The sequence below is a fragment of the Tilletiaria anomala genome (genome assembly GCF_000711695.1).
Source record: "Tilletiaria anomala UBC 951 chromosome Unknown K437scaffold_16, whole genome shotgun sequence".
Lineage (NCBI taxonomy): Eukaryota > Fungi > Basidiomycota > Exobasidiomycetes > Georgefischeriales > Tilletiariaceae > Tilletiaria > Tilletiaria anomala.
The window spans coordinates 65538-90026 of NW_013547006.1; the positions used below are offsets into that span (position 1 = coordinate 65538).

The window sequence follows — 24489 nt, forward strand, 5'->3', positions numbered from 1 at the left end:
GCTGAGCCCCGGGTGAAGGGCCGAGCCACTGGCGCTTCAGGAGTCTCAAGCCGCTCGGCGTCTTCTATTCGCCCGACAGATTCAAAATTGCCGATGCGAATTTGGGACACAACACGTTCCGCGCTGACAACAGACTAGTTCTTTTTTCCGCTCTTTAATTGGCAACAATGCCCAGGCTGCAAGGTGACTGCAACCTAAGACCGCTTGCGAGCTGCAACTTGAACGACCGGGGCCATTGACTCCGCTCTGAGTTGCCCCTTCGAGATGCCACATGCACGGTGAGCTGCATGAACATTTAGGGAGTCCGGACGAGCATGAAGGACTGGCGCCGCTCGCCCGAGCCGCCGTCCATGATGGGCGGCGGGTGGACGCGCCAAGACGAGCAGCCGCCCGACGCGACCGTCCAACTCGTGGACTCAGACGTCCCGGCTCGGCCTCCCGATAGTGGTGCGACTGAGGCACCTGAAAGTGCATCGGCCATTGCCATTGGTGAATTTTTACGAGCGAAGAAAAAGACGCCGCCCGAGTCGCTGCAAAGCCTGTGTAAGCGAAGTGAGTCAATTCTCCAGAACCTATCACCAGCCAGCTATTCGCTGACATCGAGCTTCGATGGTTCCTACAGTTTTGTTCAGAAATGTGGCAAGTCAGTACGACTGGGCGGCTTTGTTCCCACGATGCTATTCGTATCACCACTTGTTTCTGAGCTCACATCGTGTACCCTTCTCGACAGATGTGGTCGACCTTGGCACCATGCCGTTCCGCCTGGCGAAAGACATGCTGGAGCAGATGAAACCCATGCAACTCATGGACATGGAACAAAAGAGTCCTGTGAATATTATTTACTTTTGGTCTCTAGTGAAAGATGCTGAAGCGAAATGCACCAAATTTGCAGCATTTCATGCCGAAGACAGAATGTGAGTCTGATCATATGATTGATATGGTGGTGTACACCGCTGGCTGACAGTTCCCGCGACGCGCGCGCATCACAGATATCTGGAGGCGGCATGTTCTGCAAGAATTCCCAAAAGTGCGAAAAGCCGTTGAAGCTGGCGACTTTGACAAGCCAGATGGCTGGCGCGCGCTGTACTTCGTGGGTGCACTTGTGGAGTCAAGACCAATTGCATCAAAGGCGAAGGGCTAACTCAAGCACGGTCATTTTTATCTTCAGGAAAAAGTGGCAGACCGCGAAGAATTTCTGGCGGAGATTGGCTCACGCACCAAGGAACGCTACGCGACTTTGAGTGCCCAGAAGCAAGCCATCCGGGCCGTCATCACAGACCAGCTGGTTGGCAAGATTTTTGCACGACGACAACCAAACGCGCCGCTGACCCAGACGAAGGGCTCCAAATTGATTAATCGTGCCAGAGGTATGACGATAAAGGCCCCTAAAAATGCGTCAAAGCGTGTCGTGCTGTCCACGAGCCCGACGGCACCTGCTACCTTCATGGAAAAATGGGTGGCCGAGGCCGAATCCGCCTCGAGAACGGCAGCTCGGCGTAAGAACGGACCCATTCCTGGCGCGTATGCAACCATACCTTCTCCGCCATCTTCATCGTCAGTCCCACCTTCCAGACCTCCAACAGCGACACCCGCTCATAGACCGCCACAGAGCAATGCAAAAACCATGTCATCACCTCCCCTGGCTGCCACTGGAGATTCATCCCCCACTTCTCTAATACGATCGTCGGTCGAGGGAATGACGTTCCGTCTGAGGACGCAACCAGGGGGAGGACCAATCAACTTCTTCGGTGGCGGCTCCTCACTAGGCGGCGGGTCGACATTCAAGCGGAGCTCGCAACCCAAGTCAATTGCGAGCGTTGTCACCGTGACCAAAAGGCGCGCCCCTGACGTTGTGAAGGAAGGGCAGCCGAGGAGCAATCCAGCCTCGCCGTCACCCGGAACGCAAGGCGTCACCGATGCTGAGTGGCCTTCCGGTGCGGAATCTCCTTCGCCTGTGAACATGAGCGGAGCTCAGTCACCTCGAAGCGTGCGAGAGAAGATGCAATCGATTGACCTTTTCTCGAGCGGCAGCTCATCATTCCGACGACGTCCGGACAAGCGAAGACGACTAGAGCCATGTGCCAGCGTGGTGACATTGACGAACAAGCGGGTTCTGTCGGTCTCTGAGGGAGTTGGAACGAGTGGTGGCCAAAGCAAAAGGATGATTGTTGAAGAAATTTCGCCGCGAGCCGACGCTGTGCAAGGGGACTACGGGTCACAGGAGGGTTCTTCTATGGATCAAATGCGACCGAGTGCGCCATCCGCTACCTCTGTCACATCAGCTCCACAGCTCAGGTCGCTGGGTTCCCTCAAAGCACGGCTGATACCGGTATCCAACGATAGCTCAAGCATGGCGCCTACTCACGGCACGTCCGGAGGCATACCCGCAGCAGCATCCACATCAGATTCTCTGCATCGATCACCAAAAGTGACATCTGAGCCAGCCATTCCCACCGCGTCGCCGTCTCTTCATCAGCAGCATAGCAAGCAAGCATCGCATGGCCACACCGGCCATCATCGTCCCGCTCGCTCCATCTTCATGCCGAGCTCTTCCGTCACATCGCAGATACCCAAAGAGTTACTTCGGGTCAAGCAGTGACCTTGCCGGTCCGCAAGCTCCGAATTGCGCTTTGTCACAAGCAACACATGCCCCCAGCATGCCTTGCGTACTTGTTGTATTTTCCTCCATAATCCTTACTCGCATGCTCCAGGACTGAGATGACAAGGGCTCTTGTGCGATGTCGCAGGTCACAGCCGATGGGCCGACTGTGGAGCAGAGTGCAGAGAGGGGATATCTAAATCGGCAAATTGTGGTGCATTGCTAATAAGCGGCTATGCCATATTACGTCACACAGCCTGCTCCCCCTTGGCGCGTCACTGTGGGCCGCACGCCAGTACTGCTGCAGTCATCCTGGCAGGCCACGCCTTCACACCACTCCGCATGCCGAGCCTCTTGTTGCTTTTGCACACGACAATCCCAGCCACCATCGTCTCCCTCGTCACTCCCACTTGAGTGCTAGCCGCTGCTCAGAAAGACACTCTCAGCTGCATTTTCATTGAGTTTACAATATATCGCTCGCAGCGCTTCATATCACTGGCGACGACTGCTAATAGCCTCGAGGTATTCTTTCCCCTTCAGCGTGGCTACCGTTTGATTCGCGCAGTTGCACTTTCATTTCGCTCGTCAGCATCTGCTTGCGCGCTAAACGACCTGAATCTCTCACACTGTGACCTGGCCACTCTTGACCGATCATGATGGATTTCTGCTTTTGTGAGTGCGCTGGCTGCTGCGTGCTGTGCGCCATGGTGATGGACCCGGAGCGATGTGAGCCACTTTTTGCTGATGCATGTGTGCGAATGTGCACTACATATCCCCAGTCATCCCCATCATCTTCGGCTGTCCGGCCAAGGTGAGAATGGGCGAGCATGGCCATTGGGCCACCCCAGAAGGGCAAGGCTGATATTCGAATGCCCTACTCGCGTGATCCGCCCACAGATTAAGCAGACGGACACGCAACCACATATCTGGTGAGTTCAACATCGCTCAGTACGAGCAATTCGTTAAAAGGACTCATCTCTGACTTGCGGTCTTTGCAATTTTGCAGCCCGAAATGTCACAACGCACAAGTTGTCAGAGCCAAGTCCCGCACCTGGCTTGAGGTCTGCTGGATCCCACTCATTCCCATGAAGTCAAGGGAAATCTTCATCTGCGGTATCTGCCAGGTTAGTCCTTGTCCCTGGCCTTTGGGCATTCCGACGCGCCCTTACCGGAAGCTGACGCATCTGTACGGTCCCACCTCTCCTATCGTAAATCATAGTGGCAAACAGACGCGCATGGGCAATATCAACCAGCCCCGGCAGGTGCAGGAGGCTTTGGCGGGCCACAAGGCCCCTATGGTGGCCCACCGCAACATGGCTACTACCCTCCTCCAAAATACTGAACAGCTGTTCAGCATGACATGCCTAGCGTCAAGAGCAAATTTGGATTCTTTGCCTTTCCCACAGCTTTCGTTCCATTAAACCGTGTTTACCCCGTTTGTATTTCGTACCCGCAAGATATCTGTTTCGAACGGTCAGACGCCAATCTTCCCATCTTATGGATGAATTTCATCGAGCTTTGTACCGATGTACAAAAAGTACCCGAACGTCGCCTCCTCGCCCACTTCGCGAGTCTCGAAGGACCACCGCTCTGGCCGCTGTAGGTACTTGAGCCGGAACTGCGGCTGTCCGAATGTCAAGTAGATGAAGTGGCCCCCTGGTTTGAGTAGGCTGAAGATAGGCTTTAGCTGCTAAGCGCTGTCACCTGGGAGCCTCAGACGGAATCGCTCACTGTATTACACCTTCGACTTCTCGCTCCACGTTCTCCCGTACTTCTTGACTGGGGTCCCATATGCTGCCGCCAGTCTCGGCCATCAGGGCGTCAAGTGTACCTGCAACAAAGGTCAGGCAAGGGTAAGCAGTGACCCTTAACACACCACTACAGGGTGAGCAGCTCAGAGCACACCTTTGTCGATGATTGCATCATATGATGCTGCCCCACCGAGCAACTCTGCATTCTCCTTAAGCTCGCGCACGTCCATGACATGCCATTCGAGGTGGGGATGCTTGCTTTGCATTTGATTGATTAGGACTTGGGAGAAGTCGATGTCTGCCGCCGATGTGCACTCGTCAGCGATCGCGATCAAGTGAGCAAGATTCTCGGCTCGAGTACATCACAAGCCACTTACTTATGACATTTAAGTAGTCGTCTTCTGCCATGTCAGCACTCATTGCTGTAGCACAACGTACCAGTTGTACACGAGCAAAAAGGAGACGGTGAGACTCTAGTCCAAGGATACGCATGCACTTGCATCTTCTCACTCGAATTGCCACATCCTAGCATCAGCACTCGCGCGCTTTTGAAAGGGATGAGCTCATGGATGATTGACCTTTGCCAATAAATGCTCGGAGAGATGAGCCAACATACTGCGTACAAAAGATAACAGGAGCAACCGCCGAGACGCACTTTAATTGCTCATACTTCGCGGCCGAACACCAAGATCGTTTCAGCATAAGATTGGAGATACATACTAGCGCGCGGATGTACACCATAACTCACACTCTTGAACCAATCAAATTGCCCTTCTGGTCCTTCCGTCTCGTATCGCCCATCCCAATAGCTCTTAAGGCGGAAGTCCCCATTGACAGACATGCTTGCTTGTTGATTGCGAGCGCTCAGCGTACAGCAAAGCAGTAACGGTCACTGGCACTGACACTTATGGCCGAATAGCTGACCTCCTCGGCTTTGTGCTCCTCAGTCGCTCGTGAGCCACCACTGTTGCATACCCAGCATTACAAGGCTCCAAATCAACAACTTCGCAAGCTCGCAACCCGCAACGGCATTTGACCTTCGGGGTACGAGTCGCAGGCAGCCCAGCTACAGCCCACAAGCGCGAGAGATTCATCATATCAAAATCTCGACAGCGGAATTCGGAATGAGACTGTTGACCGACATTCAGTTTTTGGTGTGCTTTTGCAAGAGTCAGCACTTCGACCGCCTCACTCAGGCGACAGACCATATTGCCCGACAGGCATGCCCATCCCGTTGCGTCGGCCAACGCCATCATACATCAAGGACGGTAAAGCTGAAGCCAGGAGACGCTACAGGTCTGGAAGGCATGCCCTTCGCTCTCGAGATTCGCAATCTGGGCTCGCGCGACGTAGAAGGGGATGCATCACGTCGGGCGCCAGTCATTGCTGTCCATCGCTCGGACCTCTGTACTCAGTATGCTCGGTACTTCGGTCTTGAACTTGGCGCCCGACGTGCGACCGCGGTTGGAGGCCAACAGCCTTGAGGATATACATCTCTGGCCGCACGCGGCTCATCATCATCTCAGAAGCCGCCTCCAGTCTGCAGCACGTCAGGTCCTGCTCTACCACGCAGCGCACCACTCAGAGCTTCAACTCCACCGAGCATCACCAGTCACAACGCACATTGACCTCATTACCACGCTCGTCGATCATCCGTTCTCGCTAATACTAGATGCACCCGACATAGTAGCGCATCAAGGCATCACGAACATGTTCCTGAGCACTATCACATTGTCCATATCGCAAGCGTGCCAGAAATTGTGCAACGATCAATTTGATTCGGTCCCGCGAAAGAGTGTCACAGACTGTCGGCATCAGGGCATGTAAGGTATGAGGTGTGATGAAAGGGTCGGTCTGGCCTGTGCCCGTTGGCATGATGTGTGACTACTTAACGAGGGCAATACATAAAGGCGTAAGACTAGGCCTGGCGGTGGCAGGGCAGTTGAGGGGGGCTGGTACCTTCAGTGGAAGCAGGAAGCGGCAGCGCTTCTCCCGGGGTTGGTGCGGGTGAACCATGCAGCCTGCAGCGAAATCCGTCGCGAGGCTAGCCCGCTTTTTGGTTCCGCGGCCACTCGCTGATGTATTCAGGAGCCTACGTTGGGCAGCTGTTGAACCACGCGGCACGCAGCGTGCAACATGAACATATGTAGATCATAGCACATAGGCCTGCCAGGATCCACCCGCACCAAGGTGTACCTGGCCAGGATCTAGAGTTCCCCTCAGCCCCAGACCTTATTATTGGATCTATCAGTTCTGCTGTTCTACCCAATTGCAGACAATCTATACATGAAAAACAGCATTTAATTGAGCTTTCGTACACACACGCACTTTTTCCAGTCGCTTTCCTAGTTGCCCGCCTTCCCTAGGTGCCAGCTACATGTAGGTTCCCAGCCGGCGGTGAGCCACCCGATGCCCGGGTCGCATGATACATGGCACATGGCTTGGCTTCCCAAGTGAAATGAATAGTTTAAATGCACACTGCATGCTGTCGCCTGACTTAGACTGCATCTGCATGTATAGGGAAGGTCTGAGGCCCCCGAGCGCAAGTCCACAGCCTCGTATTTTCGTCCAGACGGGGTACTTGGCTTGAGGCACGTGCTGTCATGCGGTAGCACTACGGTAGCCTGCTGTAGCCAGCTGCTAGCGTGTTCACCGTGAACGCTGGAGAGGGCGGATGAAGAGCTGAAAGCTAAATGTTAGCGTTCATATCCAACTTGTTGAGAAGCATCACGAGTCGATAACTTCTGTCACATCGGTGTTTGCGACATGAAGGTGTTCCCAAAGAACTGCTTACTATTGCGGATTCCGAGGTCTCCTCGTTAGTGTGTGGGTGTGCGTCAGGTACGCGTCCAAATAAGTCGAAGTGTGGACGTGTCACTTTACATTCATGCTTTACTGGCGTTGGCCTGGCGGAGCAGTGCGGCAATCCGCAATGCTCCTGTTCAGTTCCTCGCCTTCGGCATCTCCGAAAGCCGACAGCTGTGGAGTATCGAAGCCCACTCGATATATATCCGCATCCCGTGGCTCGCGGCGCTTTTTATTTTATTGCCAATTCGGCATCTACGTCCGCCGCGGCCTGGACCGCACTTGGTCTGTACTTGTCCCTGGAAGTTGGAGCCCTGGCCCGCCAGCCCGCCGGGTCGGCCTCTAATCTCAGACAGGCCTGGTTTCGAGCACACTCTCCCCGGAGCAGCCTGGAACTACACGTAAAGGTTGCAGATGACCAACTCGCTCTTTCCAATCGCGGGTCGCGGGTCGCAACATCCACATCCTTTGGCCGTGAATTCGACAATCGTTACATATCATACATACATCCTGGTACTAGTGGACTTTCGGTTCTTTCTCGCAGCTAGACTCTGCTAGACTGAATTCCCTTCAGATGTCAGGTACTCACGAGTTTTTAAAATGCCTGCATTCAATCTTGCAACCGATTCAGTAACATTCACTTCTGGCAGCACGCGACGGCAACAAAACGTCGACGTTGCTACATACATCATTGGAGGGCAACCGGCAAACGTTTAGCCGGGCTGCACACTGCTACAAAGCATGATTGCCTTCCTTCCTTCTCTCTGGCTACACCAGCAACAAAGAATGCCTCATACTGAGGCAATGCCCGTCGCCACACCGAACTCGGCGGCTCCTGCAAAATGGAACAATGTGGATCCCTCATGGCGCTTTGCACCAAGGGAATTACTTTCATATTCCAATATCCGGTGCTACGAGTGCGATATGTGTGAACCCCGTGGGATTTCGACTTTTTGGGGATTAGAGCGCCTTGGATGATGATCGAGAATTGATGATGATGCGATCGTCATTCATCGTAACAGCTACAGGTATGTACGCCTTCGAGTTAAGACGGGCGATGGCGCGGTGCGGCGATGGGATGCTGCTACATGCCCCGTGTCGCTTGCGACAGCAAACGCATATATAGTACACTCTCGAGGTTGGAGTTCATCCTGAACTCACTTTCTCCAATCCTGTCAGCCTGACTGGATCAGGCTTGCCCCTCGTCGTCACCCGCATATTTTCTCATTCATCGCCTTCTATGTAACGAAGTTACCCACATGCAGCTCACTTCCGCTGTTCTCGCTGCGGCCCTCGCCGCGAGCGTCATCTCCGCCCCGGTCAGGAAGACCAGCAGCATCGAGGTCTCGCTCTCCAAGCGTGGCTTCCTTTCCCGCATCAAGGACCGCCACGGCAGGGTCAACTACCCAGGTCTGCACAAGGAGATCGCTTACCTAAAGTACAAATATCATAAGTCCCTGGAGAACTACAAGCGCAACAACCAGGGCGAAGCCCACCCGTTCGACAGGCGCTCTGAGCACGCCGCCCGTGGCTCGGGCGCGGTAAGCCTACAGGATGTCAGCAACCAGGAGCTCTGGGTCGGTGCTGCCAGCTTTGGCGGCCAGTCCATCCAATTCGACTTTGACACCGGTTCGGCCGGCACCATTTGCAATGCTGGTGCATACAGCCCGGGCTCTTCCGCTCGGAACACTGGGACCACTTTCCACGACTCTTACGGTGAGCATCTTTTCCTTCCCTTACCTCTTACTATGCGAGGTTTGGGCGTCCGTGCTGATGGGCATTTCTCCCTCTCACAAGGCGATGGGACCACCGCTAGTGGAGAGGTTTACACCGACATCCTCAGCATTGGCGGCCTCAATGCGGATGGAGCTACCATTGGTCTCGCCACTCAGCAGTTCGTTAGCGACCCTGACCAGGGTATCGCCGGCATGGTGAGGTCCCTGTCTCACATTTGTTTCTGCGCGCGTTTGAGATTGATTTGGCTCCTTGCTCGCTTTAGGGCTTCCCCAGCTTGGCTTCCTTCCAGCAAAGGACGCCGCTCTTCTACTCGCTTATCAGTGCGTTGCCTCCGTCACTTTCTCGCTCGAGAATATCCTTGCTGATATCCTACCTATTATTTCTCATCCTTTAGACGCTGGCGTTCTCGACGAGCATGCATTCATCTTTCGCCTGAGCACAGGCGACTCGACCCTCACGCTCGGTCAGACCGACTCAAAAGTTAATTTCACCCCGGTCACCCATGCAGCCTACTGGTCTATTTCCGGCGCCATCAACGGAAAGAGTATCAATGGTATCATCGACTCTGGTACAACCCTGATCGTCGCCCCAACCAACGAGGCGCAGAGCCTCTTCGACTCGCTCGGCCTCCAGTCGTCTTCCAGCTCCGGCCAGCTGACTGCAACATATGACTGCAGCAAACCGCCCAGCGTCATCTTTACCTTCTCCGGCGCCTCTATCCGCCTAGGCAAGTACACCGCGTACGGCACGGACGACAACGGGAATTGTGTGCTCTCCATCGTCGGTGCCGACATCGGTTCGGCCGGCTGGATTATTGGAGACCCTCTGTTCTTGAGTTCAGGAGAAGTTGTCTTCGACGTTGCAAACAAGCAGGTCGGCTTCGCCTAATTGCGACGGAGCGAAGCGGAGGAGCTACGCACGATTGCAGACCCTCTGGCCCACGTGACTTTTCTGTCGGGCGATATTACGTTTGGATTGTTCTCTCGAAGGTCGTGTGCGGAGAATCGAACGCAACCATTCGTGTTGGACGCCGCAAACGAGCAGGTTGCCTTGGCCTAGCTTGCAATCGGAAGAAATGGCACAGAAGCCTCTTCTACATTCACCATGATGGGACTTGTCTTGGCATCAAAATTCGTAGAGATGACCAAGGTGACCCGTCTGTTTTTGGATACCCGACCAAAGGCGGTTCAGATGCTCCACCCGGTACCGCCCTAGGCAATGTTTATTTAATGATAACGGTATTCATGAGCCACCTTACACGATAATCTGCCGTGCCAAACGCGACCTGTTTGTCTTCTTGACGGTGAAGCATCGAAATCGAGACGGAGAAGCAAAGGCATTGTATGGCCATGTCCGACGAGGCATTGGAACGACGAGATTTTGTGGCCGCCCTTGAAGATGTTTGGTATACACGCTGGTTCATGCCCTTGTCGTTCATGGGACGTGGCACACTTGAATTTCGAGTCCCATGCTCGCACAGTTGCTCAAACTGCTGCTGAGCTTTGGCTACCTCCAGCTGTTCTCCACCGCTCATCCACTAGTATATACAGATGGACAGGCGGTTCGAGGCATTGCAATGCCTCAAGAGCTCAACGCCTATCTGGGCACGATCCGCCCGGTGAGAGACAGTGAGCCGGAGGAGGAATGTGAGCCGGTTTCGCAATTCGACAACTGTATTGTGTCAAAGCAGCACAAAAAGCGTTCGCGCACGGCGCACTATGAGCTGCATGATTCGCGATGATCAAGCATGCTCACCGCTCCCGTGAGTTCCGATCCAGGATGCATGAAAAGCTTTCAAGGACCAAAAGTTTTCACATATAAAGCGTCAATGCCTATGCAGTGCATGTATTGCCTGCCAAATGTGCGATTGCTACATGCGGTCAGCACCAAAATGATGCAAGTGGAAACATGCGCTGTCGTCCATGCCTGTCTTTCAATGAGAGAAAGCGTGTTCTATGCTTCAGCAATAACGGGCCTCTTGCTGATTGCAGGGGGTCCGACAGCCAAATCCTTCTTGATCTAAATATCGGGATGAAAAAAAAAAGTTTAAGATTCCGTTCTCACGAGCCATAGGGCCACAATGGGAGAGGCCAGGCACATCTCACCTGAGCGATAGCCTTCGCCGGGTTCAGACCCTTAGGGCATGTGCGTGTGCAGTTGAAGATGGTGTGGCAACGGTAGAGCGAGAAAGTGTTTTCGAGCTTCTCGCGACGCTCGTCACCATACGAGTCGCGCGAGTCCGCCATCCACCGGTAAGCCTGCATGAGCACCGCAGGACCGAGGTATTCGTCCGAGTTCCACCAGTACGAAGGGCAAGACCCTTGGCAGCTTGCACAGAGAATGCACTCATACAGACCGTCCAGCTTGCGCCTATCCTCCTGTGACTGAAGGTGCTCACCCTTCTCGGGCGGGTTCTTGCTCTTGAGGTATGGCTCAATCGACTTGTATTGCTTGTAGAACTGGGTCAAGTCTGGAACGAGGTCCTTGACGATGTGCACTGTAGAAGCGTGAAGAATTAAAAGAGATGAGCTCTGGCATCCTTCGACGTGCCACAGCTGAAGTGAACACTCACTGTGTGGCAGTGGATAAATCTTAGTGTCACCCTTCTTCTCAATGCGGCACAGGCATGCGAGGGTATTGACACCATCAATGTTCATGGCGCAGCTTCCGCAGATACCCTCCCGGCACGAGCGCCGGAAGGTGAGAGTGGGATCGTGTTCGTTCTTGATCTTGATGAGCGCATCAAGGACCATGGGCCCACAGGCGTTAAGGTCGAGCGTGTAGGTCTGCAGACGCGGCTTCTCAGCCGGCTTGTCCGGGTTCTGTGAGCAAAAAGCGCCTCAGTTCCAGGTCCAGTCGCCTCTACGTCCTGCATTCTGCCTCAGCATAAATTTTTATTGTCACGCACCCATCGATAGATCTTGAACTCTTTCAAGTGCTGAAGCTTGGCGTTGACTGGAGTCGCAAGGCGCGCGGGGCTAGAAGTGGCAAAGCGGCGAGCAGCCGCCGCAGCCAACTTGGACGGACCGGCGACCGAGGGCTTGAGTGGTGATGCGAGCATCGACATCTCTGCAGCGTATATGCGTGCGTGTGTAGAATTTGTCTTTGCTATATGCTGGGGTCCTCTGTGTGAGAAGGCGCAGATGGAGTAATAACGTAAGAATGTATACCACGGGAGGAGAGGTGTTGCGCACCTCGAGCGAAGGGAAGGGGAGGAGAGTGTGTGACAAGCCTAGAGATGCGGAGAGCGCCGGAGAGGCGCTCTTGGGCACTTGCCAGTCGTCGGACGCCGGAGCTCGGAGAAGGCGACAAACAGCCGTCAGCGTCCGCCAGCACCGCCATTTGTCAGCGCACGTGACCAGCATTTTTCCTAAGTACGCCGCCTGTCCACAGACCCAGAGTGCCTACGGCGTACATCCGTGTGACGCACGTCGACACTCGCCGCACAACACGCCCGCACAAGCAGCCCAATCCGCAGCTGACAGTTCTCGCCTATAATGATGGTGTTCCCCGTACTGTTGTCATGAAGCATGTCCATACTGGACAAGAAGCGGCGTTCATGCTCTCAAGCAAGCACAATGGAGCAGAGGTACGTTCAATGGCGGGCAACGTACCTGCGCTCCTGCGAGCACGGTACCTATTGTTTTTACAACGGCAAGGTGCGAACTTCGCGTCGCCCCATCCCAAGCAGGCATAGCCTCTATGCGCTCACATCGCTCTCCATCACGGTTGCTCTGTCTTGATGCTATTTTTGAAACCTTCTCAGGGTGATAATGGAAATGCAATCACATGCTCGGAAGCGCATGGTGTGTACACAGCCGGTTGTCTGCAGCCTCCCAAAGTCCCAAGAACACGTTGAAGGATTAACCATTCTCGATCCTGCTTCGTCCTCCTTTCCTCATGCTGCGGCCTAGGGTACGCAATGCTCATCTCTGTCATGCATAGGAAGTGAGCTGATGCTGATCTGCTGAGAGGCCAGCAAGAAGACCTGACCGCTGAGGATGGCCTTTCTCTACTCCGCAATAGCCAGCCCGATTTCGACCAGTCAGTCGCAATCCATATACGGGTGCATGTATATACTGACTCTTGCTATCCTTTGAGGCTTTCACAGGCTATTGCGCTTCTTTCTGGCTTTTAGAAACGACCATAGTCTGATGAAATGGCAGGTCAAACAGGACTCTCATCGCGGCATCTACTGCGACGACGATGGGCAGACAAGCGCGACCGATGGAGGTGATTACCATCATTCCTGCCGGTTTCTCAGATCGCAGTCCCACCCAGCTCACACATGTTGATTCCTTCGACCCTCTCGCCTTTCTGTTTGTCCCAGATATCGACGTCGCCACCGCCCTCTTTCTGGCAGGTAAAGTCTTCGCAGACTCCCCCGTGTTTTCTAATTCGGCATATTGGACCGAAGGCAACCGACTTGCTAGCGCGATTCTACGGTACGAGATTCACCCGAGACTAGGCACTCCTTTGCTTGGTGACTGGGCGTGAGTGGTATGAAAGAACATGAGCGGTTGCCGGGGATGGGCTGACGCATCGCTTAGGACCGGCGTTCCTTAACGCAGCAACGAAGATGGAGCAGAGAATGTCAAACTGTACAACAGCACTCGAACAAGCGATTTCATCCTGAGCTCGTTTCTCCTCTTCCATCGCGTCGTAGCGGGTAAGATCTCACTGAAAACGCTGAAATTTCACCGTTTTTTTCGCGTTCTGACGCTCTGACGCCTTTCAGACGCTGGCGAGCGCTCTCGCTGGCAATGGGTCATTGAATCGACTCTGTCCGCTGCACTGAGCCAGCTGCATCGCGGCGTCTTGCTGCTCCCAGACTTTCTGGTCTTCAACTTGCGTACCAATCAGTGGGAAGTTCCGCACGGCAAGCTACTTGAGAGCGAAAAAGGAGACGGGCAGATGTCCTGGAACGCGTGCCGCACTCCGTGGCGGCTTGCGCACTACTATGCTGCCAGCGGCGACCAGCGCATTAGGCCGCTGTTGGAGCGTATGCGAGAAGCACTCGTCAGAGCGTCTGGAAAATGGCCTGCTGTGCCAGCCGGGATCGACATTCGCACCGGTAGGGGGCTGGAGGATTATAGCGGTGAGCCAAAACAGAACCATTCATGTGCGAATTCTATGTCCGTCGCTGATGGCAGCCAGAGCCGCCCCCAGACCGTGCTTTCATCGCTCCCGCCGGCTACGTTTGTCATGTTTTGGGAGACACTTCAAGTTTCCAACAAGCAGTTACTGCTCTCAACGACGAGGAACCGTCGTATTTTGGAGACAGCATTGATCTGGTCATCGCAGAACAGGCTTCTCATACAGAGCTGTTTCGTTGAAAGATGGCTGTTGTACCTCCTTTCATGTGCAAACTTGAATCCAAACTATTCGGCATCAAAGACATTCTCAGAAGATGAGCAAAAGAAGCCTTGTTCATAGTACAATACACCCGAGTGGCATATATGCTGCGAGTCTTGACATCAGCTCCCGAGGCCGTGCTTTATGCCGGCATCGACTGGGATCCGCCAGCTTTTGATGCGTATGAGAAGCACTCGGCCTCGCTCGTCGCATCGCAATCACTCCTCCATGCCGGATTCTCTTCGGCAGCATGGCATGAGAGATGCGTCCAGCCTCTTACATCCCTTGAGACTGACGCTCGTGTCCATGTGTCGGGATCAAAGGCTTGCATCGATGGCATAGCAAACCATGTCCACAAGAGCGACCGCCAGGAAGCGCTTAGCGCCGGCCAGCACCGACAACGTTCCGGCCCCGCCTCTCCTGTTGGTAGGCGGTGACGGGTTGGCTGACAGTGACGGGGAGGGAGTCAAAGCCAATCGACTTGAGCATGTCCTTGGTGTCCGGGTCGACCTCGAGACCGCCCTGTGCTTGTGTGTCGAGTGCGGAGACCTCTGGGACGTATTGGTCCTGTGGTTGACATAGACCATGCATGTCAGTTTTACGTTCAAACCTGCCTATGTATGGTCCTCTCCAACCCTAGCCATTCTAATACAGGAAATGCAGGCAAATGGCGGGCAATGCGCCCCCTGGTGTCCTCAAGTCTCATTCCATGCCCACCCCAAGTTGTCGGGCTTGCGAGACATCTAGATGGCTCATATGTCCCTCTAGTCCACCGTCGCCTATGTTCGTCCAATATCTGCAGCTGGAACAGGCATTTTACAGGATGATGCTCGAACACTGTGCGTAAATCACAGGTTTTTGCGTTCTTCCTCTGAAGGCATGCCCTTCCACCAACACCGAACCGAGACACGATTCTTGTCGAAGCTCACCTTGCGCTCCCTCTCCTCCTCCTGCAGCTTGAAAGAAATGCCGCGCACCGGTCCCTTCTGAATACGCTTCATCAAGTGGGTGGTGAAGCCTGCAATCTTGTTCCTCAGCCTCTTGGAAGGAATGATGGCAACCTCATCGATGACCTTCTTGTTGGTGTGGAAGTCGAGCGCGTTGAGGCGCGGGTAGTACTTCTCGATAAGCACACGCGCTGCGCGCTTGGTAGTCTTGGTACGAACACGACCCATCTTGGCGAGTATAGGCTAGCTGCGGCTGTGACAATGCTGCTGCGATGCTACGCTACTTCCTGAGCTACGTTTGGGGATCATTAACGGTGAGGTGTTGAAGGACTTTGGTGCGTGTCGCTGCGATTGGCAGAGGCGGCGGTGGCGTTGGCGGTGGGCGGAACGAACGAGTTGCTGCGGGTGAGAATTATTCAGCCCTCTGTCGCTGTGCCGGACTCCAATCAGCTCACGCGTTCCACCATGAATCCTACTTCTTCCAAGTCAGCGTTTCTCGAGCCACGGTCGCTTGGCAGGTAGCAACAAGCTCATTAACAAGGTAGGTAACAGCTGCGTGCACTCCTGCTCAAAAGCTCAGTCAGAACACAGAGAAACGGGACAAGAGGCTTATAATCCTTCTCATTGTCCTTCTGTGTACCTGCTGTGGCGCGTCTCAGTCAATCTTTCATCGGCTTTGACTTACCAGCACTGTGAGCAGACATCACTTGATGGCCTTCTGCTCATTCCCAACTCCGAGACTAACACCTGTTGGACGCTGACTCCTCCCAGATCAGCCAAAATGACTCGCGTCTCAGTCCTGAACGACTGCTTGAACAGCATTGTCAATGCAGAGAGGAAGGGTAAGAGGCAAGTCCTCATCCGCCCTTCCTCCAAGGTCATCATCAAGTTCCTTCAAGTCATGCAAAAGCACGGTGAGCATTGCATCCATGTGCTCTAGATGCATCAAATGTTCGACCTGTACGCCGCAGCAACATTTAGTAGAGAGGAGTGCCGACAAAGGGTCGGAAGCTTGGATTATTAGTTCATGGGCGGGACAACTTGCAGACGTAATCTGCCGCAGGGCAGGATGTGAATATCGCCTGGGGCAAGCATAGGGTTGGGACGGGTGCTGTGAATGCGAAGTACCGAATTCTCTTGGATAGAAAGGCAGGCCCGGAGGTATAACTGTTGGACAACTGGCCGGCTCTCGTTGAGAAGCTGCTTCACCAGCGTCCATTTTTAAGTCCCCGGGAGATGAAACCACTTGATCCTGCCGTCATGCAGGGTCTGGTCCGAAGCTGAAGTGCATGCACAGAAGTCTCGTATGACACTTCTGTGCATTCAATGCTCCGGGGACATCTCGTATACCTGCATTTTGACGTGTCACACGAATTGAAGTCTTCAAGGATGCCTCACTGACGCACTTTTGCTCCGCAACGATCGACAGGTTACATTGGAGAGTTTGAGGAGATTGATGACCACCGATCAGGGAAGATCGTCGTTCAGCTGAACGGCCGGATCAACAAGTGTGGTGTCATCTCCCCACGCTTCAACGTTCAGCTCGGTCAGATTGAGAACTGGGTCAACCAGCTCCTCCCTGCTCGTTCTTTCGGCTACATCATCCTCACCACCAGCGCCGGCATCATGGACCATGAGGAGGCAAGGCGAAAGCACGCTGGTGGAAAGATCATCGGGTACTTCTGTGAGTCTTGCACTTGTCATAGATTTGATGCTTGCATGACCTTTCTCTAATATTGTCGCTTGCTTGCAGACTAAGGGCTCCACCGAAAGCTTCACGCTTCAGCTCGATTTCATGCTCAGTCGACCCCATCGCCAAAACTACGCTTGAAGTCGCGCTGTAGGATGGGCGTGTTTTTGCTTGCGATGTCCAGGAGCAGCGTTAATGGTCGAGAGTGAGGCATTCTTGCTTTCAGCCTCATTTTCTTGGCTCGCGCAAGGCGGTCGGCAGACCAGAATTGCTCGAGCGAGGCGACACATGATTTTGTCTCTCAAAAGATCTACCGTCCTTAGCGGCTGCTCGTCTCACCATGCGTCATGGAATGCGATGTAAATTGAAACGCCAATCATAAATTGCAATTTCTCGTGTGACCCAAGGTGACCGGATGTGATACGCGTAACGCAACAAGTATATATCGCGCATAAAGATCATTACCACGCGCTCACACTCGCTCGTACGTCTGCGTCGCGACGATCAAGCGTCTCCAACCACCTGATGTAGCTCGATCACTAACCGCCAACAGATGGAAAAGGTCAATAAATATTTTGACAGTTGGTCTGAGGGTTTGACTCACGGTATTCGTTGTATTGATTTCGTGAAGTGTCTCTCCTTTCAGAAAACGTGCCTGCATTCGCAATGGCCGGCGGTAGAACCCCATTTGCTGCCCCACCGCTGGCCCGGACGTTCTCCAAGCCTAGCACGAGATGGAGAGCCGACTTGTACTCTTCGAACGTGTGATGCGCGCCATCCTTCCGGATAACCTCCAACATTTCCTACCGAGTTAACCAAATTGAGTCAGAACAGTCGAAGATTCGGCCGTGCATGGAGACTCACCTCCGGCGTCTGCAGTAGCAAGTCCCAGAATCGCTGGCTGCGTTCCAGATTGACTTGTTCGGGAGTATCGACCATGCTCTTCAAGTTCTGTTGCAGAGCCATGATGTTGCGGATCATCTTGGTGACGCCATGTCGATTGATTGCGCGCAGACGCCGCACTGATGCGACAAGCAACAGGTCCATAAAGCCAGAGAGACCAGCGAACAAGAATTGGCGATCCTCGTTGGGAAGCGAGTCGAGAAAAACGTCGTCGCACGAAACAATCTCCGCATTGAGGTCGACCACATGCGGATCGGGTTCCAGCGTGGCTTCTTCGATCAAGTAGTTACCATCTGTCACCGTGAGATTGAGATGAAATGCAGCGCGGATGCGCAACTCTGCCCTCAGAGTGAACAGGATGACGTTGCACAAGTATTCGAACGTTGCTGGGAGGCTTTGGAATCGCACAGCCATTTCGTCGTTGAGTGGCAGGGCCATATGCGTGCCCTTGCCTGAGCCAAGAAGGCTGACGCCCAGTTGGTCCTCAGGAAAGACGGCCATCGCCTTCAACCGGCGCATGTGAACGAGGAAGCTAGCGAGACTGTGCTTGAGCGTGCCGAGCGCGAGGAGCTTCTTGCGAGATGTCGTTAGATCTGCAAACTTAAGCCCGCTGCCGTACTTCGAAACCTGCAGCAATGTCCGATTTTCCTGGTCGAACAATTCTTTCTGACGTGTCTCGTCCGAAGCGCTTTGAACTGCATCTGAAAGATATTCCAGGATTTCAGGTCGTTGTGCCCAAGCTGCGCAAGTGTGCACAGCGTCAGATGGAGTGTCGCCATCCGCTGGCAGAGCGACGAGGTTGGTGAAGCGATCGCTGCAACGCTGATAGAACTGAACGATGAGCTGTACCATTAAGCGAGCAATGCTAGTCCGATGGAACGGCGTTGCCTCTAAGATACTGTAAATGCCGTCCAAGAGCACGAGGACGTTGCGCACCGACCTTGTCACCGGTTTGCCTGTAGCCTGTTTGAACGCAGCGTCTTCTTGCAGCGCGTCCAGACTGCTTGTCGACTGCAAGAACAACAACTGCGCCTTTTCTTCCAGCTGAGGCAGGAAGGTCTCTCGCACAAATTCCTCCAGGAAAGAGTCATAGTCAGATGTTCCCTCGCCGTCTGGGGGCATGACGGCTTGTACCTTTGCAATGAATTTAAGCATCGGCTTGAAAATTCTCGAGAGATTGAACGCATCTGGCTTGACCAGGATGCGATGCCCTGTACCTGTCAGCTCTGCCGTTGAGGTGCCGCCTATCGTCATGGAATGACCCAGGTCGATCATGGTGATGCCAGGGCCGGCCGCGGCGTCCGATGACACGAGGCCGGGTACGTGAATGCGCAAAGCAGCTGTAAGCTCTTCTTCGTATTTTTTGATGGGATTGACTTCCTTCTTGCCGCTCTTTACTTGCCCCAATGGCAACGTGAAAAGTCGCTTGCTCTTGTCCCTATCGGTCTTGCCGAAACGCAGCACATCGTTGACAGAGATGATAGCTTGGCGTCGTGCGCGCGATGATGGCTGGGACTCATCAACAAGATGGTCGTGCAGAAGAGACCGGACCTGAAGTGAAATGAAGGAGTTAGAATACCTGTATAGCATCCAAGTTCTGTATATTCACCTCGAGCTGTATTTGCCGCCAGACCTTGACAGGCGACGACAGAGTAGTCGTCCGGGCGAGAGGAGTCGACCGCGAGAAGCCGGTGCGCGACGAGATGCGCGTCGTGACCTCGTACACGGCTCGATGCCCTTGCAGGATAGCATCAAATTTGGAAAAGAGGGTCCAGAAGAGGTCCCGCATCGTCTCCTCGTCCATGGCTGTCGCAAACGATTCTGCGGCGGTCCGCCGCATGAGACCATGTCGTACAGAGCCACTGGTGGATACGTGAAGGGTACTTGGCGGCCCAGAGCCACGCCAAGCAGAAGATGAGGGGCCGCTAAACGAGAGTGTGTGTGATGATGAGCGGCCAAGGTACATGGATCCTGCTCGCCCCATGGAGTGTTGTCTTGACGGCTCGTTGCGACGCTCGACTTCTTCGATCGTAGTATCGATAACCTGGTGAACCTCCACTTGCAGTCGATGTGCGATAGTATCGAGAACGTAGGATAGCTTGTCCAAGCGAGCAATGCTTTCCAGAAGCATCTCGATGTAGAGGAAGCTGTTGCTCTCAATATTTTCCGAGCCATTGCTGCCACTGTCCCCTGCGCTATTAAAGCCAGTCAGGCCAGCGAGCGAGTCAGTACTCTTGGAATTGGCCATCCCGGAATCGCCTGTATTCTCGATGAGCTCGCCTGTCAGCGCCGAGGTTGAGGTACTCGGCGCAAGACTAGTGTCCACAACGTCCGTTGCGAGCTTTGGATCGAAAGAGGGACGAGATGACAAGGTTTGCAGGAAACGATGCAATGCTGCCGGAGGGGGCTGATGAGTGCTTGGCAAGGAAGACAGAGACGCTTTCAAATCCTGCGCGGCGACCATGTTCTCCTCCTCGCTTTCTTCGAATTGGTTGTCCAGATCCAAGGTCGGCATTAACGTCTGGCCAGGCGTGTAAGCGTGCCAGCGGACGTCGCAAGACGGACTTTTGAGGTACAGGTGGTTGTGCAGTTCTTCCACTAGAATGTCCAGCACACTCTGTTCCTGTGCCTTCAGGTACGCTCGAAGGTCTGCTGTGCCTGTCAGTTCGACAATCTCTGCCTTGTCGATCGTCCGCAGCCCGCGCGTCAAGACGTTGACACCCTCGAGAAAACGCTTCTGGGACATGAGAGCTTCCAGTCGATCTGGCATGTTCTTGAGGTTCTCCACGGTGTCCAGCAATCTGAGTGCTTCTTTCACCCCTTGGCTCTTGTGCCACATTTGCACGAGATCTGCGCGCTTGGCACCAAGCGCGTCTCGAGAATCACGGAGTCTTCTCCGTGCAACGGATACGTTGTTTTGGGCCGTGCTCAAAGAGGAGAGGACGTTGTTGTGTAGTGTAATAGCAGATGCGAAAGCTTCATAGTGATCATCGAGGGTCCCTTGGAGCGCGCGTTCGAGCATTTTCTTCATTTTCTCGAATTCATCGAAGCTGGCGCCCAACGAGCTGTCGTCCATGAGCGAGAGCGCAAATGATGCCGCATTGAAATCGTCCATCGTCATGTGTGACCATTCGGCCTTGACCTTCCGCAGCACCGCATTGATCTCCCTGAAAGCCCTCGCATCGTCCTTGCGCAGATAACTCTCCAGCGGCCGTCGCTCGATGTGCCTCATCTGATCGATCCGCATCTGGCTCCCCCGTCGCCTGCGCTCATCTTCTGCTGATACGGCGGCACCACGCTGGATGCGGTTCGTCTGATGCTTCCTCCCCGCAGCACTCAGAGCTGATATGACGCTGTTGAGCGCGGCTGGTTCCTTGCGATGTGTAAGAGAACCTACTGAGGCCGGCGTCGTAGGGCTGATAGACGGTATCGGAAGCTCGTGACCTGGGTGTTCACCAAGAGGCGATAGACCACCGTACGCATCTTCTTCACCGTCATACGCAGCTTTCAGCCCTGATCGAGGTTGAGGTGCTTCGTAGCCATGTTGGTTATGCATGAATTGACCGGACGTGCTGGCTCCCCGTGCCAAACTGAACGATCCATAGCCGTCCGGCTCGCCGACGGGGGATACCCTGGTGCCTCTATTCGAGTTCAACAGATTGCGACCAGGAGCCGCACTGCGATCTACTGGGTCTTGATGTATCTGGAGGCCAGGGAGCTGATGAGCCCGCGAAGGACCTGCCAGCGCAAATCCATCTTGACGCTGCGGCGATTGGTTCTGGGGCCTCCTCGCAGATCGGGCAGGACGCAGCGGCGTTTGTCCGCCGAGCGATGCACCCTGTAGTGACTGCGCCAGGTTGGTTTCTGAGCTAGTGCCATGAAAACCGCTAGAACTCAGACTAGCAATAGATGCGCTGATCTGGTGGGAGTACTCGCATCCACCCCCATTCATCGCAACTGCGGCGCTCGATGAATAGCCACTTCCACCATGGGCTAGGAATGCGGCTTCCCCCTGCTGCACTCCAGCGAGTCCATGTGGTGCTCCTAGGGCAGCGCCGCCCCTGAACGACGGCTGGATGTCGACGCCAGCGCCAAGATTGGTGTTCTCGTGACGGATTCGCGATCGAATGTCAGCAGCGGCGCCTTTGGAGCGCATCGACTGTTGGCGCGACATTGTGGCCAAGTGCCAGCTGCAGCATCTGATGCCCGACAGTCCGAGTTTGTTCCGATGACTCGATGATGACGCGCAGATATTTGCGCCAACCGTACGCCGAAACCTGTGCCCTTTTTGCTACTGCCAGCCTGCCGGCTGCCACTGCGGTATGATCAGAAGATACAACTCGTTTGACCATGACAGCCAATTTGGTACGTAGTGTCTAAAAGCCTACAGCCACGAGGCAACGGTGTGTGCGGGCCGTGGACCGCTGTGCGGAAGGTGGCAAGTCCCCATGCATCACCAAGTTAAGACGCCGAGGATCCATGATTCATCGGCCTCTTCTTTGTCCGTGGCGAGGACAGCCTGATCGATCTCACTATGCGGCATCCCAGAATCCAGATAAATCTGGGTCCTGGATTGCACTGTAGTATATATCCCTTGACTTCGACTTCGGACTTCAGGCATGGACTCAGCGAACAATCTCATCGACGGCGTATCCACTACCTGAGAAAGCCGGGTTTCCAGTTACCATTCTGTTGAAATTTTTGCAGCACCTGTACTCCGCGACGGCGGCGATAGCTGCTTCGCTGAACTTAACTGTACTTAAGGACCCCTCGGTCGTCTCTCACCCCTTGAGCATCATAATGAGCGACTCTCATGGCGCGGCCATTTTCGCCCCATCAAACAAGCTGGACCTTCAAGGTGTGGCTTCCCTCATTCAGAAGGGCAAGGCGAAGCAGATCCTGGTCATGACCGGTGCCGGTACCTCGACCAGTGCTGGTGCGTTTCAAACTACCGTATATCCTACCACGGTGCTAATTCAATTTTCTTTCTGACAATCATGATGAAGGTATCCCTGATTTTCGATCACCAGATACTGGGCTATATGCCAATCTACAAAAATACAATTTGCCGTATCCAGAGGCGATTTTCCAGCTAGACTTCTTCCACGAGAAACCAGAACGTAAGGACCTTTGACCTGGCTCGTTTGTCACCGTCGCTCCAACTTACACAGTTTTCGTACGACGTCAATTCCTCGACGCACAGCCTTTTTTACTTTGGCCAAGGAGCTTTTTCCGGGCAACTATAAGCCAACCCTGACGCATGTCTTCTTCCGGCTTTTGCACGAGAAGCAGAAACTTCTGCGTGTCTTTACGCAGGCGAGCTCAATGTGTGCACCTCTTTTCTTCTTGCTGCGGCTAAGCTGACTTCTATGTGTCCCTTTGTGCGGTTCTAAGAATATTGATACCTTGGAAAGAGCAGCAGGTCTACCAGACGAAGCGATCGTCGAGGCGCACGGTTCATTCGCCTCGTCAAAGTGCACTAAGTGCAAGACAGCTGTGTCAACCGAGGACATGCGGGCGTCTATTATGAAAGGAAAGGTAGTCAGATGCGAAGACGCGATATGCAAGAAGAAAACTGCAGGAAAAGGAGGACTAGTGAAACCGGACATAGTATGTGAGTACCACTGCTGTAGGTCTGGGTGGAGCGTTCTTACTGAACGCCACGTTCACTATGGTCGCAGTCTTCGGCGAGGGTTTGCCGGACCGCTTTTTCCAGAGGCTCTCGGACTTTCAAAAAGCGGACTTGCTTCTTGTGCTCGGTACTTCCCTTCAAGTGCAACCATTTGCCTCCCTCATCGACAAAGTCCCCGACGAGTGTCCGCGCATGCTCATCAATCTCGAGCGGGTTGGCGAGTTGGCAAATCTTAGCGACATGGACGGGTTCACGGGCAGATATAATATCGGTGGGTTCGACTTTGAAGGCCATTCAAGAGGCGGAAAACAGAATGCGCGTGACGTCCTGTACGAGGGAAAGTGCGATGACGGCGTGCTGGAGCTTGCCATGGCCTGCGGCTGGGAAGTTGAGCTACTCAAGCTGCGCGACGAGGTCTGGGAGCAGTGGGAGCGCAAGTACAAGAAAGCCCCATCAACGCCTTCGAGCACCGCTGCCGTATCACAGGCGGAGAAGAAGGCGGATTCGGCTTCTGACGGGCCAGCAAAGACGGACGGTGCAAGCAAGCCAACGTTAGAAAAGCCACCATTGTCGTTTGCAGAACAGACGGCAAACGATCTCGCGTCAGACCTAGCAGAAAAGATGGGTAATTTGAAGATGAAGGAGGGCCAGGCATAGGGATCATCTGATACGAAAAGTGAGATGGGCCATACGCAGGATGGGCCTATATAGACCTAACGCAGGACGCTGGGACTATGCGAGGTAGCGTATAGTAATAGTAAAGCAAAAGTGACAGGCATCGGTCCAAGGTGTCCAAACTAGACAATCACTCAATCACATCCTGTTATCTCTCCGTGCACCTACAGCTCAACCCCATCGCCCCATCTTGTTATCATCACCCGATTTTGGACACGTCCATCGGGTTAAGTCAACGAGGTCGAACCTGCGAGTCTGCAACGATGGCCATGCATGGGATGGCTAGAAGGTTGTGTGCTTCCCATTGAAGTTTCCCTACCGCTGTATTCGTCGTATTCTGTATGCACATAGGGTCTGAGTGCTCACCACCTCATTTCTCTTGGACAAAACAGGAC

The 24489-nt window shown here is 54.1% G+C and overlaps 10 protein-coding genes across 10 annotated transcripts; 6 read left to right on the top strand and 4 right to left on the bottom strand.

Annotated features, from left to right (window-relative positions):
- Positions 1–193: 193 nt before the first annotated feature.
- On the top strand, positions 194–2707 carry K437DRAFT_272900 (uncharacterized protein). Its single transcript, XM_013389282.1, has 6 exons — positions 194–552; positions 623–643; positions 731–828; positions 893–914; positions 990–1090; positions 1169–2707. Exons 1-6 carry the CDS (start codon positions 315–317, stop codon positions 2597–2599), a joined length of 1911 nt encoding a protein of 636 aa, XP_013244736.1. The 5' UTR covers positions 194–314; the 3' UTR covers positions 2600–2707.
- Positions 2708–3084: 377 nt separating this feature from the next.
- K437DRAFT_254803 (uncharacterized protein) lies at positions 3085–4269 on the top strand. Its single transcript, XM_013389283.1, has 5 exons — positions 3085–3271; positions 3379–3410; positions 3497–3528; positions 3606–3723; positions 3819–4269. Exons 1-5 carry the CDS (start codon positions 3256–3258, stop codon positions 3939–3941), a joined length of 321 nt encoding a protein of 106 aa, XP_013244737.1. The 5' UTR covers positions 3085–3255; the 3' UTR covers positions 3942–4269.
- Positions 4058–5450, bottom strand: K437DRAFT_50621 (S-adenosyl-L-methionine-dependent methyltransferase). The gene is made up of 7 exons (XM_013389260.1): positions 5099–5450; positions 5006–5019; positions 4861–4928; positions 4728–4772; positions 4505–4648; positions 4331–4430; positions 4058–4269 (listed from the first exon to the last, which is right to left on the bottom strand). The coding sequence occupies exons 1-7, from the start codon at positions 5189–5191 to the stop codon at positions 4095–4097; spliced, it is 639 nt and encodes a 212-aa protein (XP_013244714.1). The 5' UTR covers positions 5192–5450; the 3' UTR covers positions 4058–4094.
- A 2622-nt stretch (positions 5451–8072) lies between these two features.
- Positions 8073–10136, top strand: K437DRAFT_254806 (acid protease). The gene is made up of 5 exons (XM_013389284.1): positions 8073–8183; positions 8335–8871; positions 8953–9086; positions 9155–9212; positions 9287–10136. Exons 2-5 carry the CDS (start codon positions 8415–8417, stop codon positions 9778–9780), a joined length of 1143 nt encoding a protein of 380 aa, XP_013244738.1. The 5' UTR covers positions 8073–8183; positions 8335–8414; the 3' UTR covers positions 9781–10136.
- Positions 10137–10714: 578 nt separating this feature from the next.
- On the bottom strand, positions 10715–12081 carry K437DRAFT_290159 (DHSB_USTMA succinate dehydrogenase iron-sulfur protein mitochondrial precursor). The gene is made up of 4 exons (XM_013389285.1): positions 11801–12081; positions 11465–11714; positions 10998–11389; positions 10715–10911 (listed from the first exon to the last, which is right to left on the bottom strand). Exons 1-4 carry the CDS (start codon positions 11957–11959, stop codon positions 10846–10848), a joined length of 867 nt encoding a protein of 288 aa, XP_013244739.1. The 5' UTR covers positions 11960–12081; the 3' UTR covers positions 10715–10845.
- A 365-nt stretch (positions 12082–12446) lies between these two features.
- Positions 12447–14281, top strand: K437DRAFT_254809 (glycoside hydrolase family 8 protein). The gene is made up of 8 exons (XM_013389286.1): positions 12447–12698; positions 12807–12840; positions 12919–12936; positions 13004–13125; positions 13223–13385; positions 13464–13561; positions 13631–13990; positions 14062–14281. The coding sequence occupies exons 1-8, from the start codon at positions 12635–12637 to the stop codon at positions 14226–14228; spliced, it is 1026 nt and encodes a 341-aa protein (XP_013244740.1). The 5' UTR covers positions 12447–12634; the 3' UTR covers positions 14229–14281.
- An 18-nt stretch (positions 14282–14299) lies between these two features.
- K437DRAFT_254810 (putative RPS17B-ribosomal protein S17.e.B) lies at positions 14300–15469 on the bottom strand. The gene is made up of 2 exons (XM_013389287.1): positions 15177–15469; positions 14300–14814 (listed from the first exon to the last, which is right to left on the bottom strand). Exons 1-2 carry the CDS (start codon positions 15420–15422, stop codon positions 14626–14628), a joined length of 435 nt encoding a protein of 144 aa, XP_013244741.1. The 5' UTR covers positions 15423–15469; the 3' UTR covers positions 14300–14625.
- Positions 15470–15754: 285 nt separating this feature from the next.
- Positions 15755–17070, top strand: K437DRAFT_254811 (putative RPS22A-ribosomal protein S15a.e.c10, cytosolic). The gene is made up of 4 exons (XM_013389288.1): positions 15755–15886; positions 15966–16108; positions 16624–16878; positions 16948–17070. The coding sequence occupies exons 2-4, from the start codon at positions 15976–15978 to the stop codon at positions 16950–16952; spliced, it is 393 nt and encodes a 130-aa protein (XP_013244742.1). The 5' UTR covers positions 15755–15886; positions 15966–15975; the 3' UTR covers positions 16953–17070.
- K437DRAFT_272907 (uncharacterized protein) lies at positions 17047–22110 on the bottom strand. The gene is made up of 4 exons (XM_013389289.1): positions 19397–22110; positions 17749–19338; positions 17489–17687; positions 17047–17423 (listed from the first exon to the last, which is right to left on the bottom strand). Exons 1-4 carry the CDS (start codon positions 21959–21961, stop codon positions 17389–17391), a joined length of 4389 nt encoding a protein of 1462 aa, XP_013244743.1. The 5' UTR covers positions 21962–22110; the 3' UTR covers positions 17047–17388.
- Positions 22111–22398: 288 nt separating this feature from the next.
- On the top strand, positions 22399–24230 carry K437DRAFT_244502 (NAD-dependent deacetylase sirtuin-2). The gene is made up of 5 exons (XM_013389290.1): positions 22399–22723; positions 22794–22907; positions 22991–23103; positions 23182–23401; positions 23469–24230. Exons 1-5 carry the CDS (start codon positions 22588–22590, stop codon positions 24074–24076), a joined length of 1191 nt encoding a protein of 396 aa, XP_013244744.1. The 5' UTR covers positions 22399–22587; the 3' UTR covers positions 24077–24230.
- The last annotated feature ends 259 nt before the right edge of the window (positions 24231–24489 follow it).